The sequence below is a fragment of the Prionailurus viverrinus genome, chromosome D1 (assembly GCF_022837055.1).
Source record: "Prionailurus viverrinus isolate Anna chromosome D1, UM_Priviv_1.0, whole genome shotgun sequence".
Classification (NCBI taxonomy): Eukaryota; Metazoa; Chordata; class Mammalia; order Carnivora; family Felidae; genus Prionailurus; species Prionailurus viverrinus.
Window position 1 is genome coordinate 21994326 of NC_062570.1, and position 13456 is coordinate 22007781.

At 42.1% G+C, this 13456-nt stretch overlaps 1 protein-coding gene and 1 long non-coding RNA gene across 15 annotated transcripts in view; one reads left to right on the forward strand and one right to left on the reverse strand.

Moving 5' to 3' along the window:
• Window positions 1–4777, reverse strand: part of MSANTD2 (Myb/SANT DNA binding domain containing 2) — a 31611-nt gene extending 26834 nt beyond the window's left edge. For 5 of the 8 annotated variants that reach the window (XR_007156441.1, XR_007156442.1, XM_047878960.1 and 2 more), the window contains exon 1: window positions 3962–4777. Coding sequence is in view for 5 of the 8 variants with exons in the window: in XM_047878960.1 (XP_047734916.1) it covers window positions 3962–4723 (762 nt within the window). In the remaining 3 variants the exon portion in view is untranslated. The remainder of the gene's footprint in view (window positions 1–3961) is intronic. The other 3 variants (XM_047878956.1, XM_047878955.1, XM_047878959.1) reach the window with 2 other exon arrangements.
• LOC125176988 (uncharacterized) overlaps window positions 4529–13456 on the forward strand; it is a 33133-nt gene continuing 24205 nt past the window's right edge. For all 7 annotated transcript variants that reach the window (XR_007156445.1, XR_007156447.1, XR_007156444.1 and 4 more), the window contains exons 1-2: window positions 4529–4665; window positions 6290–6452. This is a non-coding gene — a long non-coding RNA (uncharacterized LOC125176988). The remainder of the gene's footprint in view (window positions 4666–6289; window positions 6453–13456) is intronic.

Here is a 13456-nt window from a genome sequence, read left to right on the forward strand (position 1 = left end):
GTCATCACACTTATTGTCTGCTTTAGTCATATGACACTTAATCAAATACTGCCATCACATACCATCCCTTGTGTTGTCCAGCTTTTAACTCTTTGATGTGTCTATACATACTTCAACTGTACTGTAAGCTCTTTATTTATCCTAACATCTAGCATACAGCCCTGCACATAGTAAGCACTCAAGTTATTTGGTGAATGGAGACATGATGAAAAGGCCTATAGAATAAGAGAAAAATCATGCAATCACCAGACAGAAAACCACCCATTTGTTTATCTGGCTCCAAAATTAGGCTGGAATTGTTAGTGGACGGATTTTCTTCTGGCAAACAAACAAAAAAAGCAGCAAAACTTCAGAACCAAACAGTAATCTGTGCAGTAAGGCAGCATCAAACACATCCATTTTATCCAAATGACTGAACGAATACCAATAAATGGACATGTCGGACTTCAAAATGAAACTCTTTGCAGCAAGAAACAAATGTTTATATCTGACTTTAAACTAAAACCCTGTGCACTTAGAAATATACACATTCACTTAGATAGCATGCAAAAATAGTACTTTGGTAGCAAAATCCAAGAGCTATTAATTTCAAAATTTACAATTTCAATAGATAAGAAGTCTAAAACACAGTCCAAAAAAGGGAAGTGATGTGTTTTTCAGGTTATTCAGGAAGGTAGCCAGGGAAGAGGCTGGGATGGGACTCAGCTTTCTGATGCCTTCTTGTGATGAGATGAAGGCTGCTACCTCAACGTACTGAAACTATGATTAAAGGAAAGTTTCCTGGAAAAACCAAAGTTCCTATATACCTCTTCCCTCCTTTCAAACTTAGAAGAAATTGTTTACTGAGTTTTCATAATTGCATTTTAATGCATATTTCAAATGCATTGAGCCAGAAATTTAATGGACACACAGGATATTCCTTCCCTGTGACCCTCTGACATGAATTCACATTTAAGTGAGCACATTAGTCCGTACAAAAACTTCCTCATGGTCCATATCTACTGTACTTTTTCTATTTTGTGAAATTCAAAGCACAAAAGATTGCTGAATTTCTTTTTGCAGTTCTCATCAAGACAATAAAGTAAAAGAAGAGCTTTCCGGTTGTGCCTGGGCGGCTCAGTCGGTGAAACGTCCGACTCTTGATCTTGGCTCAGGTCATGATCTCAGAGTTCGTGATATGGAGCACTGAGTCGGGCTCTGGGCTGACAGTATGGAGCCTGCTTGGGATTCTTTCTCTCCCCCTTTTTCTCTCAAAAATAAATAAATAAACTTAAAAAACAAGAAGAAGAGATTTCCGAATTACTCATTCTGAATAAGCATTTCTGAAACTGGGATCTAAAGATTTGCTTTCAGGTATCTGAGACTCCCTGAGAATTTTTTAAAGTTGTGTTTTTATTTTCATAAACATACTCTGGATTACTTGGGGACATCCACCTCATAACTGTGTAAGGCTACGGTCTCAGTGACGACATTTGCTTCTGTGCTTAAGATTACATTTATACTAAGTCTTCTAGAGGGAGAGAGCTTAGTATTCAATGCAAAATTTTTCAAACTGGGTTTCAGTCTATGTCTTTGAGTTAAAGTTTGAGTAACACTGATCTAGATCTCTATACTTTCCAAAGTTCTCCTTCTAGACTGTATTTGGTAAATTTAATAAATATGTGTCCAGTGTCTACTATGTGCTAGGCACGGAAATATGGCAGTGAATAAGAGAAACCAGAACTTGTCCTTACAGAGCTTATATTCTGGCAGGAAAGACCAACATTGTTAATGAAGAAATCTGGTTCCTTGGTTGAAATCACTTAACAAGTAGAGAAAAAAAAAATACATACAGTTATCTGCCCTCCTGTCACCTACAACTGTTGATCAGAGAATCCACTGTCATCAACATGTTCTCAAAATATTCTAAGAGCTTGAGGTCAATTTGGTCTTATCTGTTTGACATCAGGTGAACAGATCCTCTTTTAAAAATTCTTCAGAGGGGGCAGCTGGGTGGCTCAGTCGGTTAAGCATCTGACTCTTGATTTCGGCTCAGGTCATGATATCATGGTTTGTGAGTTTGAGCCCCGCTTCCAACTCTGCGCTGACAGCATGGAGCCTGCTTGGGATTCTCTCTCTCTGCTCCTCCCCTGCTCATGCTCGCTCTCTCTCTCTCAAAATAAATAAACATTCAAAAAATTAAAAACAATTCTTCAGAGAAGCTCAATCTCCTTTCCTTGCTTTAGGTTATGCTTCTCATAAGTGGACAAAGACGCAACTAGCTATTTCCTGGTTGTTTGAGAAACAGTTTTATGGAGAGATTTATATTCATTGAGGTTTTGATTGCACAACACTTTACCCTTTTGATTGGGAAATTTCTATGGACAAAATCAATCAAGCCAAAACAGTTACAAATGCCTAAGTACACTTCTAAACTCATGAAAAGTTCATGGGTGGATGCTAACCAGCACGGTGCAAAAACTCCCAGAAATTTAACCTTAATGACCTTGAAATTGAATTTATAACTTTATTCTTTAATAGAACAATAAATGAGAGTCAGAACACAGTGGCTCCTATTAGCTACTACTTTAATCCTGTCTATAAACTACTACTTTAATGACACCCTTGTTAAGGGGGTATAAAAAGAGAGGGTCGTAAGAAGACCTAAATGTAAACATTATCAAGTAAACCAATTCAATTCTGTAATTGGGAAGTGGGTGCCAAATTCCCTGAACGACAGTCAATAAGTTTGAAATATCTTAGTTTCTGGACCAAATTTCCTAAGCAACAATGTCCCGGGATGAACACTACTTGAGCCAAGATCTCTCCAACTTTGGAACAATCTCCTCCGTTAGCGTGATTGTGATTGTTCTCACTGGGTTTTTACCCAAGGAGCTGGGGGGGAAAGTGCCATCCCTACCAGAAGAGAAGTACACAGATACTATGACTATTAACAAGAAGTAGTTCATTGAAAACTGGGAGAAAGATTCCTACCAGAATCTTTTAGCAGCTACTATGACAAGGGAACTAGCTTACCTAAAAGACAACTCCCTCTCTGCCAATAATACAAATCTGAAAGCCTAAAGGTCAAAACAAACAACGGAAAGATAACCTGGCTGGTGATAAAAATTTCTAGCCCAAAGTAAGCCTCTGTACCTGAACACTCAGATCCACAGATAGCCAGATGCACACTGAGAGCTTTACTTTTCACCACATCCGGCACAATAACTAAAGCAGGGAAAAACTGGCTTTCGTGAAGGAGCTTAGTCAGAAACATAGAAGGGCCTCAAGCCAACCTAACTCTGGAGACATCGACACTCTACAAATTCCAGACCAACTCTCAGCCAGGCTAACTTTAATTGTGCCCCTAACTCCACGATAACAATACACTATCTGACTACAACCGAGCCTCTTCAATTCTCCAAAGCATCTCAAGTCCTATCCTTCGAAGCTCAAATTAGAAAAGCAAGGCGACTGACACAAAGGCCAGTCGTCCAAAGGCGCTTTTTGCGTGGCTCTGCACTGCCACTCATTTGAAAATTCCTAAACTGAGGGCTCACCGGCCCCCCTCTTCTATCCTTCCTCAATTCCGCCCCGGCTGGTAAGCCTCGGCCTGGGAGCCCCTCAGCCTGGAACAAAGCGAGGGGCCCCGGCGGTGGGGGCGAGAGGCGCCAGCGACACGGGAACTGCCGCACAGCGCACAATGAGAAACTACCAACTTCAGAGCGTAGGAACATCAATTGGCAAGAAAGAGGGGCGGCGGCAGGCACGCCCAACTTCAAACTCAGGAAACCTACGGGCTGGCGGCCATCTGGAAAAAAGCCCCCTTCCCAGGGAAAGAAGAAAAAGGCGGAGGAGATGCGAATCGCCCACCGGGCCCCGGAGGGGAGCCCTGAGCTCAGACCGGCCCCCGCCCCCGAGGCCCGCTTCCCCGCCTTCTCTCTGCCTCTGGTTCGCTGCCCCAGGCCGGGCGGCCGGTTACCTTGATGCGCTCCCGGCACTGGGAAGGGGTCCGCTCGTAGCCCAGCTCGGCCAGGGCCCGGGACACGCGCTCGTACATGGCTGGCCCAGGGGCCTTGCTGCCGAACACCGTGCCGGCTCCCTCCAGCTGCTGGTACCGCGCCTCCACCAGCCGCTCGTTGCCCCATACTGCGATGAGCGCGTTCGTCTCGGCCGGCGTCCACGACATGCCCCGGCAGGCGGCGGCGGCGGCTGCCGCAGCCCCGCCACCGCCGCCACCAGGGGAGAAGGAGACCGAGGACGAGGCGGCGCTGCGGCCCCCCAGCCCCAGCCCGAGACCCCCAGACGCCGCTGCCCCCGAGCCCGTCGCACTGCCCGGCCCGAGCGGGGAGGCACCCCGAGGCGTGGAAGGGTCGGACAGCGATGGATTTCCGTCGCTCAGGCCACCAGGAGAAGCCGGGGAGAGCACCTCCATCTTCGGGATTTTTAGCGGCGAGTTGGCGGGCAGCTCCGAGCCACAGGGCGCAGCCATCTTCCAAGCGGCCGCCGCTGCACCGCCCGGAAGTGACGCGCCCGCGCATCCGGCCGCCGCGGTCTCCGGGGCTGCCCTCGGGCCTGGCTCGCCCGAGGGCGGGCGGCTACGGGCCCCTGCTGCCGAACGGTGGCCGTCCGCTTCCCCCGGCCTCTCTCCGCGGGCTCTACCGCGCCGCGCGCTCCTCTCCCGGGGTGAGGGGCGGGGATGAGGCGCGCCGAAGCCCCGAGCTGACGAGAAGGGTGGGGGCATGAGGGCGCTGGTGTGAGGAACAGATTGGAGCCTTCCCACTTCCTCTCCAATCTCAGCCCCCGGGAGGAGGGGTGAGGCCCGCGAGGGGGCCCAGAGTTAAGGAGGACTTGACCATTTCCCTCGCTCTCTCTCTCTTCTCTCCCTCCGCTCTGCCTCCCCTCCCTCTGAGCTGGCCTCGGGGCGCCGAGGCTGACGTCCAGGGCGGAGACTGGGGAAACCTGCCGAGGGCTTCTCCGGGAAGCGCCGCGGCTGAAGGAGAGCATTTCTGGGGGAGGCTTTAAAAAGCAGTTGTGGACCAGGGTTAGGGTTGGTTCGCTGTGGCTTTTCGAGAAACCCTTGCGCCATTATTTGAGGAACAGCAACTCTGGCTCCAGTTAAGATCTGTTTTCCAGTTAGCCTGGGTAGGTGTGACCATGTGTAGAAAAACTTAGATGTCTTTATCGCGTTTGTACTTTGTAGTTTAAACATGTAGGAACTCTGGAGCCCGGCAGAAAAGTTACTTTCCAATACCATTCTCCATCATCCCTGATTTGGAAGTTGCCTCGTTTTCCTACTGTATTTCACACCCTGGAGTGTAAGGAGTTTGAAAAGACGACTGCCAATTATGGCAGCTCTTGTGACCTCTGGTAATTAGTTGATCAGCCGTTCCTGAATACTCCTCAAAGTGCTGCAGTTTAATGAACATTAGCACGCCAAAGCCAATAGTAGCTGTAAGGTATTTCAATAATCTTCAAAGCCAAATATCTGATTGTTTATCTTGAATCCTTAACTTAAAAGCCTCAGCGGATCTTTTTCAAATATGTGGAATTTTTTTTTGGAAAGCAAATATATGTTAGGTTTTTAAAAGAAAATGGAGCTGAGGGGGTGCCTGGGTGGCTCAGTCCCTCAAGTGTCCGAGTCTTGATCTCAGCTCAGGTGTTGAGTTCAGGGTGGTGAGTTCAAGCCCCTGAATGAATGAATGAATGAATGAATAGATAGATAAATAAATAAATAAATAAATAAATAAATAAATAAATAAATAAATAAATATAGAGCTAAGGTCAGCTACACCCTAGAATCACACTAAGAGAATAATATGCTTAGAAAGCCAAAGGAATAAGCAGTAGGGATGAAGTAGAGGAGGTAACCGTCTCTGTTTATCATATTAAAAGGTCCCCATAGTTTTCAGTATGAAGAATCATAAAGAAGTTCCAGAATTTATGCTATATTTTCCTCTTTTTCTAAGAAAAAGATATGGTCAAACACCTTGGTGAAGAGTATGGATTCTATGGGAGTTGGGAAGGGGTTAAAAAAAAAAAAAAAGTTTGGATTCTAGAGTCGAAATGCCTGGCTTCAAATTCCAGTTGTGCAACCTCAGCCAATTTAGTTAAGCAATCTCTCAGTACCTTGCTTTCTTCATTTATAAAATGGGGATGACCTCACAGCATTGTTACGAGAATTAAATGGGTTGATACAGGTAAAGCCCTTAGAAGGGTGCCTGGTTCACCGTAAACGTTAGATGAACATTAGCTATTATCTCATTTGGGCTATGCGACAGTCCTCTCTTACGCACGATTTCACTTTCAGGGTTTCAGTTGCCAGTGCCAAAAGGCAGTCAGGAAGCAGATCGTCCTGATTTATGGCCAGAAGGTCAATAGCCTAAGGCTATCTCACAATGCCTCTGTCAGTCACTTCTCTTCATCTCATCGCGTAGGCAGTATCTATTTCATCTCACATCATCGCAGGAAGGGTGAGTACAGTACGATAAGGTATTTTGAAAGAAAGGGACCACATTCACATAACTTTTGTTATAATACGTTGTTATAATTGGGCTATTGTTATTGTCATTAATCTCTAACCATGGCTAATTTATAAATTAAACTTTATCTTAGGTATGTATGTATATGAAAGAACATAGTACATGTAGAGTTGGGGACTATGTGTGCTTTCAGGCATCCACTGGGGGTCTTGGACCAATCCTCTGTGGATAAGGAGGACTACTGTAGGTTCGTTAATAGAGACTCTTTCCTTTGTCGCTTTCTCTCCACCGCTAGCTTTCAGTGTCTTCATTTTCAGTTCTTTTAAGGGCTCTTATGGCATCTCAAACACCTGTCAAAGCAAAATTCACTCTTATTCCACCCAACAGTACGTTTTTTAATGTCAGAAGGTATTTAATGTGCATGAAAGGGGAGAGTCATGTCTAAATCAGAGACTCCGAAGAGTTTTAAAATCACTGCTTATCCTGCTCTCATTTTCCCAGGAGCCTGAAAAAGAGCCTCCCTCCTTCTTTTGTTAATTCTGGATGATTCTCAAATCAACTCTGACTCATGCAGGAAGCCTTCCTAGATAAAGTGGGTTGACTGGGAAGTCTCCCTTCCCACAAACTTCTGTTTCTAGACATTATTTCTATATGCCCCCCCCCCTTTATTCCCACAGCTCATCAGTCTATCCAATGAGAAAAAGTGTCAAAAATAAAATTTCCAGTAATATCCTGAGGTTACAATTAATTCAATAACATAAAAGCCATTAGTATGTACTACACAGTATGGAGGCATTGCTGCATAGGCAACCTGGATCATGTGCTTGTCATGCTGGCTAACCATGGCTGATCCTGGATTCCTGGAGCTGTGTGATGTGCTCGTTCAAGGGCTTCATAGTTCAATCAGAATTTCTGGAATGTGTTTGAAGTAATGTACTACACTTTTTGTGGATTCAAATGATAGCATGAGTAGATGAAAAACCTATTTGAGAGATAATGTATACAATGTCTCAAAATAATGTGCAAAAGAGGTCAGAATGATACAGAGTAATCAACCTGTCAACTGTCAACTACCTCCCTTTAATTGCATCATCCCCTTTTCCATTTCCTCCACAATCTATGCCCAGTATTTGTTTTCTCAACTTTTCGTTCTTTTTTTCCCCCCCGTTGATTATCTTCCCTATGCTGTATCTTTTATTCCCATGACCTGTTCATTCCATAACTAGAAGCCTGAATCTTCCCTTCCCCTACATCTCTTTTGTGCATTTCCTTACCTCCCTCCCCTCCAGCAACCATCACTTTGTTTTCTGTATTTATGAGTCTATTTCTGCTTTTTGTTTGCTTGTTTGTTTGGTTTGTTTTTTGGATTCCAAATATACGTGAAACCATATGCTATTTGTCTTTGACTTAATTCACTTAGTATTATACTCGCTAGGTCTATTCATGTTGTCACAAAGGGCAAGATCTCATCCTTTTTATGGATGAGTAAATATTCCATTGTGTATATACCATGTCTTCTTTATCAATTCATCTGTCAATGGACACTTGGGTTGCTTCCATATCTTGGCTATTGTAAATAATGCTTCAATAAACATAGGGGTGCATATAACTTTTCAAATTAGTGCTTTCATTTTCCTTTGGGTAAGTACCCTATTGTGGAATTATTAGATTGTATGGTATTTCTGTTTTAGTTTTTTGAGGAAATTCCATACCATTTTTCTCAGTGGCTATACCAATTTACATTCCCACCAACAGTGCATGAGGGTTCCTTTATCTCCACATCCTCATCAACACTTATTTCTTGTCTTTTTTACTCTAATTTTTTTAATGTTTATTTATTTTTGAGAGAGAGAGAGAGAGAGACAGAATGCGAGTGGAGGAGAGGTAGAGAGACAGGAGACACAGAATCTGAAGCAGGCTCCAGGTTCTGAGCTGTCAGCACAGAGCCTGATGCAGGGCTTGAACTCACGGACAGTGAGATCATGACCTGAGCTGAAGTTGGACTAACCAACTGAGCCACCCAGGTGCCCCTCTTGTCTTTTTTATTCTGGCCATTCAGACAGGTATAAGGTGATAACCTCATTGTGGTTTTGATTTCCGTTTCCCTGATGATTAGTGATGTTGAGTATCCTGTCATGTGTGTGTTGGCCATCCATATATTTTCTTTGGAAATGTCTGTTCAGGTCCTGTGCCCAGTTTGTAAAGGGATTATTTGTGGAGTTTTTGGGTATTGAGTTGTATAAGTTCTTTATATAGTCTGCATATGAACCCTTTTCAGATGTATCACTTGCAAATATCTTCTCCCACTTAGTAGTAGCCTTTTCATTTTGTCGACGGTTTCCTTCACTGTGCAGAAGCTTTTTGATGTCGTCCCTGTAGTTTATTTTTGTGTTTGTTTCCCTTGCCTTAAGAGACATATCTAGAACAATGTTGTTATGGCTGATGTCAAAGAAATTACTGCCTATGTTCTATTTTAGGAGTTTTGTGGTTTCAGGTCTCACATTTAGGTCCCTTAATCCATTTTGAGTTTATTTTAAAAGAAAGTGGTCCAGTTTCATTTTTTTGCATGTGGCTGTCCAGTTTTCCCAGCACTATTTGTTGAAAAGACCATCTATTTCCCAGTGCATATTCCTCTGTGCCCAGTGTTTGTATTTCCAACTTTTGTCTGAAGCCTCTCCTAATCAGTTGGACAAAAGTTCTCCGTCTAGTACCCACTCACACAATTTAGCATTTCACCTTAATGTTTTCTGTTTCAAAAGCTTTATTCATTCTGTTATATACTTACTCCCTTGCTGTGTTTTATGACTGTCAGTGTGTTTGCTGTTTCATCTTTTTTTCCCTTCATATTCCACATCAAGTCCTGTTACCTCTGAAATCTTTCCTAAATCTGACTACTTCTCAACTCTAGCCTCCATCATGTCTTTCCTGGACAACTGGACTTTCTATGTGCACACTTGTCTGCTTACACAGTAGCCAAGGTGAATTTGGTTTTTTAAAACTTTTTTCTTGTGAAATGTAACATGAATACAGAGGAGTATATGAAACATACATATACAACTACTCTATGGTTTATTATAAAGTAAATAGTGCATAGCCACAATCAAGTCAAAGAAATAGAATGTAGATAGCACTCTAGAAGCTTTGCCACATAATCCCTTCCCAATGTTAAACCCTTATCTCCCTTATAGAGATAACTTGCCTTTCTTTATAATTTTATCACTGTATCTCATCCACCCAAGCACTGTCAGAAAGGAATGTAGGCCCACCTTGCCAAGCTTCCAACTTTTAAGGAAAGCCAGAAGTCTGGCTTTTAAATTTTTTTAAATTTAATTTTAAAATGTTGCATTATTTTTTTAAAAATATGGCACTGCAGAAAAAACAAATCTTTGCTGGTCGAACCCCTCCCCGCCAAAAACAATAATTTTACCATTGTATCCTACATCACTAAAAGTTTTTCCTGGTTTTGATTTTTTTTTTTTTGTAAGTGAAATCACATGTATTGTATATCTGGCTTCTTTCATTCAGTATTATGTTTTTAATTAAGAGTCATCTATTCTGTATGAGGCTACAGTTTATTCATTTTCATTGCTGTAAAATACTCTTATTTTATGAATACGTCAAATTTTATTTATCCATCCTACTATTGAATTTTGGGCTGTTTCTAATTTAGGATATTATGAATAATGCTGCTACAAACATTCTTGTCCATGTCTCCCAGCGCATATGGTCAAGAGTATATGCCTTCCTCCCTCCCTTCTTCTCTTCCTTCTTTCCATGTGTATACCCAATTCTTCCAACTCCATTTTCTGAAAAGACCATCCTTTCCCTCCTCCTTTTGCAATGCTATCTTTGACTTAAATCGAGTGTCCATATGTGCATGGGTCTGTTTCTGGGCTCTTTTATTACATTGGTCTATTTGTCTGTCTATTTTTCTGTGTTCCCTGCCGCAATATCACACTGCCACAATAATGAGTCACACTGCCTTTATAATAAGGCTATGTCAAGTCAAGAAAGTCCTTCCTCCTCCTCTTCCTTTTCTTCCTCCTCCTTTTTCAAGAGTGGCTTTCTATTCTTGATCCTTAATATTTCCACATACATTTTAGAATTAGCTTATCAAGTTCTACAGAAAAAGCTGTGGGCATTTTGATTGGTATTACACTGAATCTATAGACCAATTTGAGAAAGACTGACATCTTTATAATAATTGGTCTTACAGTCCTTGAAAATGATGTCTCTTCAGGTGCCTGTGTAGCTCAGTTGGTTGAGCGTCTGACTCTTGATTTCAGCTCAGGTCATGATCCCAGAGTTGTGGGATTGAGCTGCACATTGGGCTCCCCACTGGGATCGAGCCCTTTGTCAGGCTCCGCAGTGAGCATGGGGCATGCTTAAGACTGTCTCTCCCCTTGCCTCTATCCTCTACTCACACTCTCTCTTTCTAAAGAAAAAGAAAAAAAGAAAAGGAAATGATATCTCTTGGGATATATCCTTGGAATGATATCCCTTCATTAGTCTTTAGTTTCTCTCAATAAAATTTTATAGTTTCCTGCACAAAGGTCCTATACACTTTGTTGGATTTATCCCTGGGTGGTTGGTATATTTTTTAACACTCTTATAAATGGTATCATTTCTTAAATTTTATTCTCTAATTGTTTTTGCTGGTACGTAAAAATACAATTGATTCTTGCGTGTTTATTTTGTACCTAGTAATCTTGATGGAACAGTCTTTTAAAACTGTAAATCATTACATGTCATTCCCTTGTTAAAAACCCACCAATGGCTTCTTATTATAAAAATATAATCCAAACTCTTCGCAGTGACCATGGTGATTTTAAAACATGTTCACATGTTATTTGACACTCTTCCAACAGGAAGGTGAGTCTGCATTCCCTCCCCTTGGACCTGGGTGAATCTTTGTGATTGCCTGAATGAACCAGAAGTGGTAGAAGGGACACTGTGTGACTTTCAGGGATAGGTTTAGAAATACCCCGAAGCTTCTGCCAGTTTCTCTTGCTCTGAAAACCTCTAGCTACCATGTAAGAAATTGAGCTACCCTATGTCCATGTGGACAGAGAAAGCCAAGGAGCCAGAAATGTTCCAGCCTCCAGTTATTGTGTACCTAGCCAGACATGTGAATGCAGAAGCTCTGAGACAATCCTAGCCTCAGCCACCACCTGACTGTACCCACATGAGAGACCCTAGCAAGAGCTGCCTAGCTGACCCCAGTTATCCCCAGATTCATGGGCAAAATTAATGATTGTTGTTGTTCTGTGCCACTAACTTCTAGGGTGTTTTGTTATGCAGTGATAGGTAATTGGAACAATGGTCTACAAGGCCCTTTTTACTCTAAGCTCAATCTACCTACCTCACCAACCTCATCTCCCACTCCAGCCACACTGGCCTTATATATGTCCTATCAACCAAGTCAAGCTTATTTCTGTTTTGAGGCCTTTGGGATGATCATAGATCCTTTGTCTTAGAACACTCTTATCTTAACTCTTTAAGTGGTAGCGTCCTTCTCATAATTCATCTCCTCAAACATGAATCACCTCCCTAGAGATGTCTTTCTATCTGCCTCTCTACCACATTACTGTCTTATTTTATCAATACACATTTTCCAGGGTACCTGGGTGGCTCAGTCGGTTAAGCGTCTGACTTCTGCTCAGGTCATGATCTTGCGGTCTGTGAGTTCGAGCCCCGCGTAGGGCTCTGTGCTAACAGCTCAGAGCCTGGAGCCTCCTTCAGATTCTGTGTCTCCGTCTCTCTCTGCCCCTCCCCCGTTCACACTCTCTCACTCAAAAATAAATAAAAATTTTAAAAATACACATTTTCCAAAATCATTTATTTATGCATATTTATTTTGCTTTCATGTATTTATTGTCTGCCCTCCCCCTCTAGAATGTAAGCTGTTTGAAGCCCAAGAGTGTCCATTTTGTTCTCTTCTGTTAGGTCCAGCACTTAGAATGGTGTCAGGCAGGTTTCACTATCAACGAAGATGGAGTAACAGGGACTAGACATACCCTCCTATCTTAAGTAGCTAGAAAACCAGACAAAATATATGAAACAATGGATTTCAAGGCAATGGTACAACCACTTACAAATCTAATCATAGTCTTACTATGAGATCTAATGGTGGTGCTTACATGCACACAAACAGCTACATGTGAATGTTTGTAACAGCCTTATTCGTAATTGTCCAAACCAGGAAGCAACCAAGAAGTCCTTCAATAGGTGAATGGAAAAAAATAAAACAAAATAAAAAACTGTGGTACATCCACACAACGAACAAAGGAAATGAGCTATCAAGCCATGAAAAGACATAGAGGAATGCATATTGCTAAGTGAGAGAAGCCAGTCTGAAAAGCTACATGATTCCAACTATATGATGTTTTGGAAAAGGCAAAACAATGGAGACAATGAGCAAAGACCAAGAACGGTGGTTGCCAGAGGTTGGGCAGGAAGGGAGGAAGGGATGGATAGGTGGAGCACAGGATCTTTAGGGCAGTGAAAATATTCTGTATGATACTGACATACACATGGATACTGACGTTATACATTTGCCAAAACCCATACAATTCTGGGACATAAAGGGCAGATGCTAATGTAAACTGTGGCCTTTAATTAATAGTAAGGTTTCAGGGCCAGTTCATCAATTGTGACAAATGTACCAGGATAGCAAGATGTTAATAATAGGGGAAACTGCAGGGCGAGGAGGACTGTCCATACTTTCTGTTCAGTTTTTCTGTAAACCTAAAGCTGCTCTAAGGAAAAAAAAATGTCTATTAATAATTTATTGAAAAATAGGCTTCCATACAATTTATTAACTTTTAAAAGGGTTGAAATAATATGCAACAGGGTTTAATACTGCCTGTATCTAATTCTGGTTTTCATTTTGCTGTTGATCTTTGTTTTCTCACAAAGAAAAAAAATGATGGTTTTGTGATACCTAAGAAAACAAAATAAACTCAGTTATTTTTAAATTAATTTTTAAATTTTTA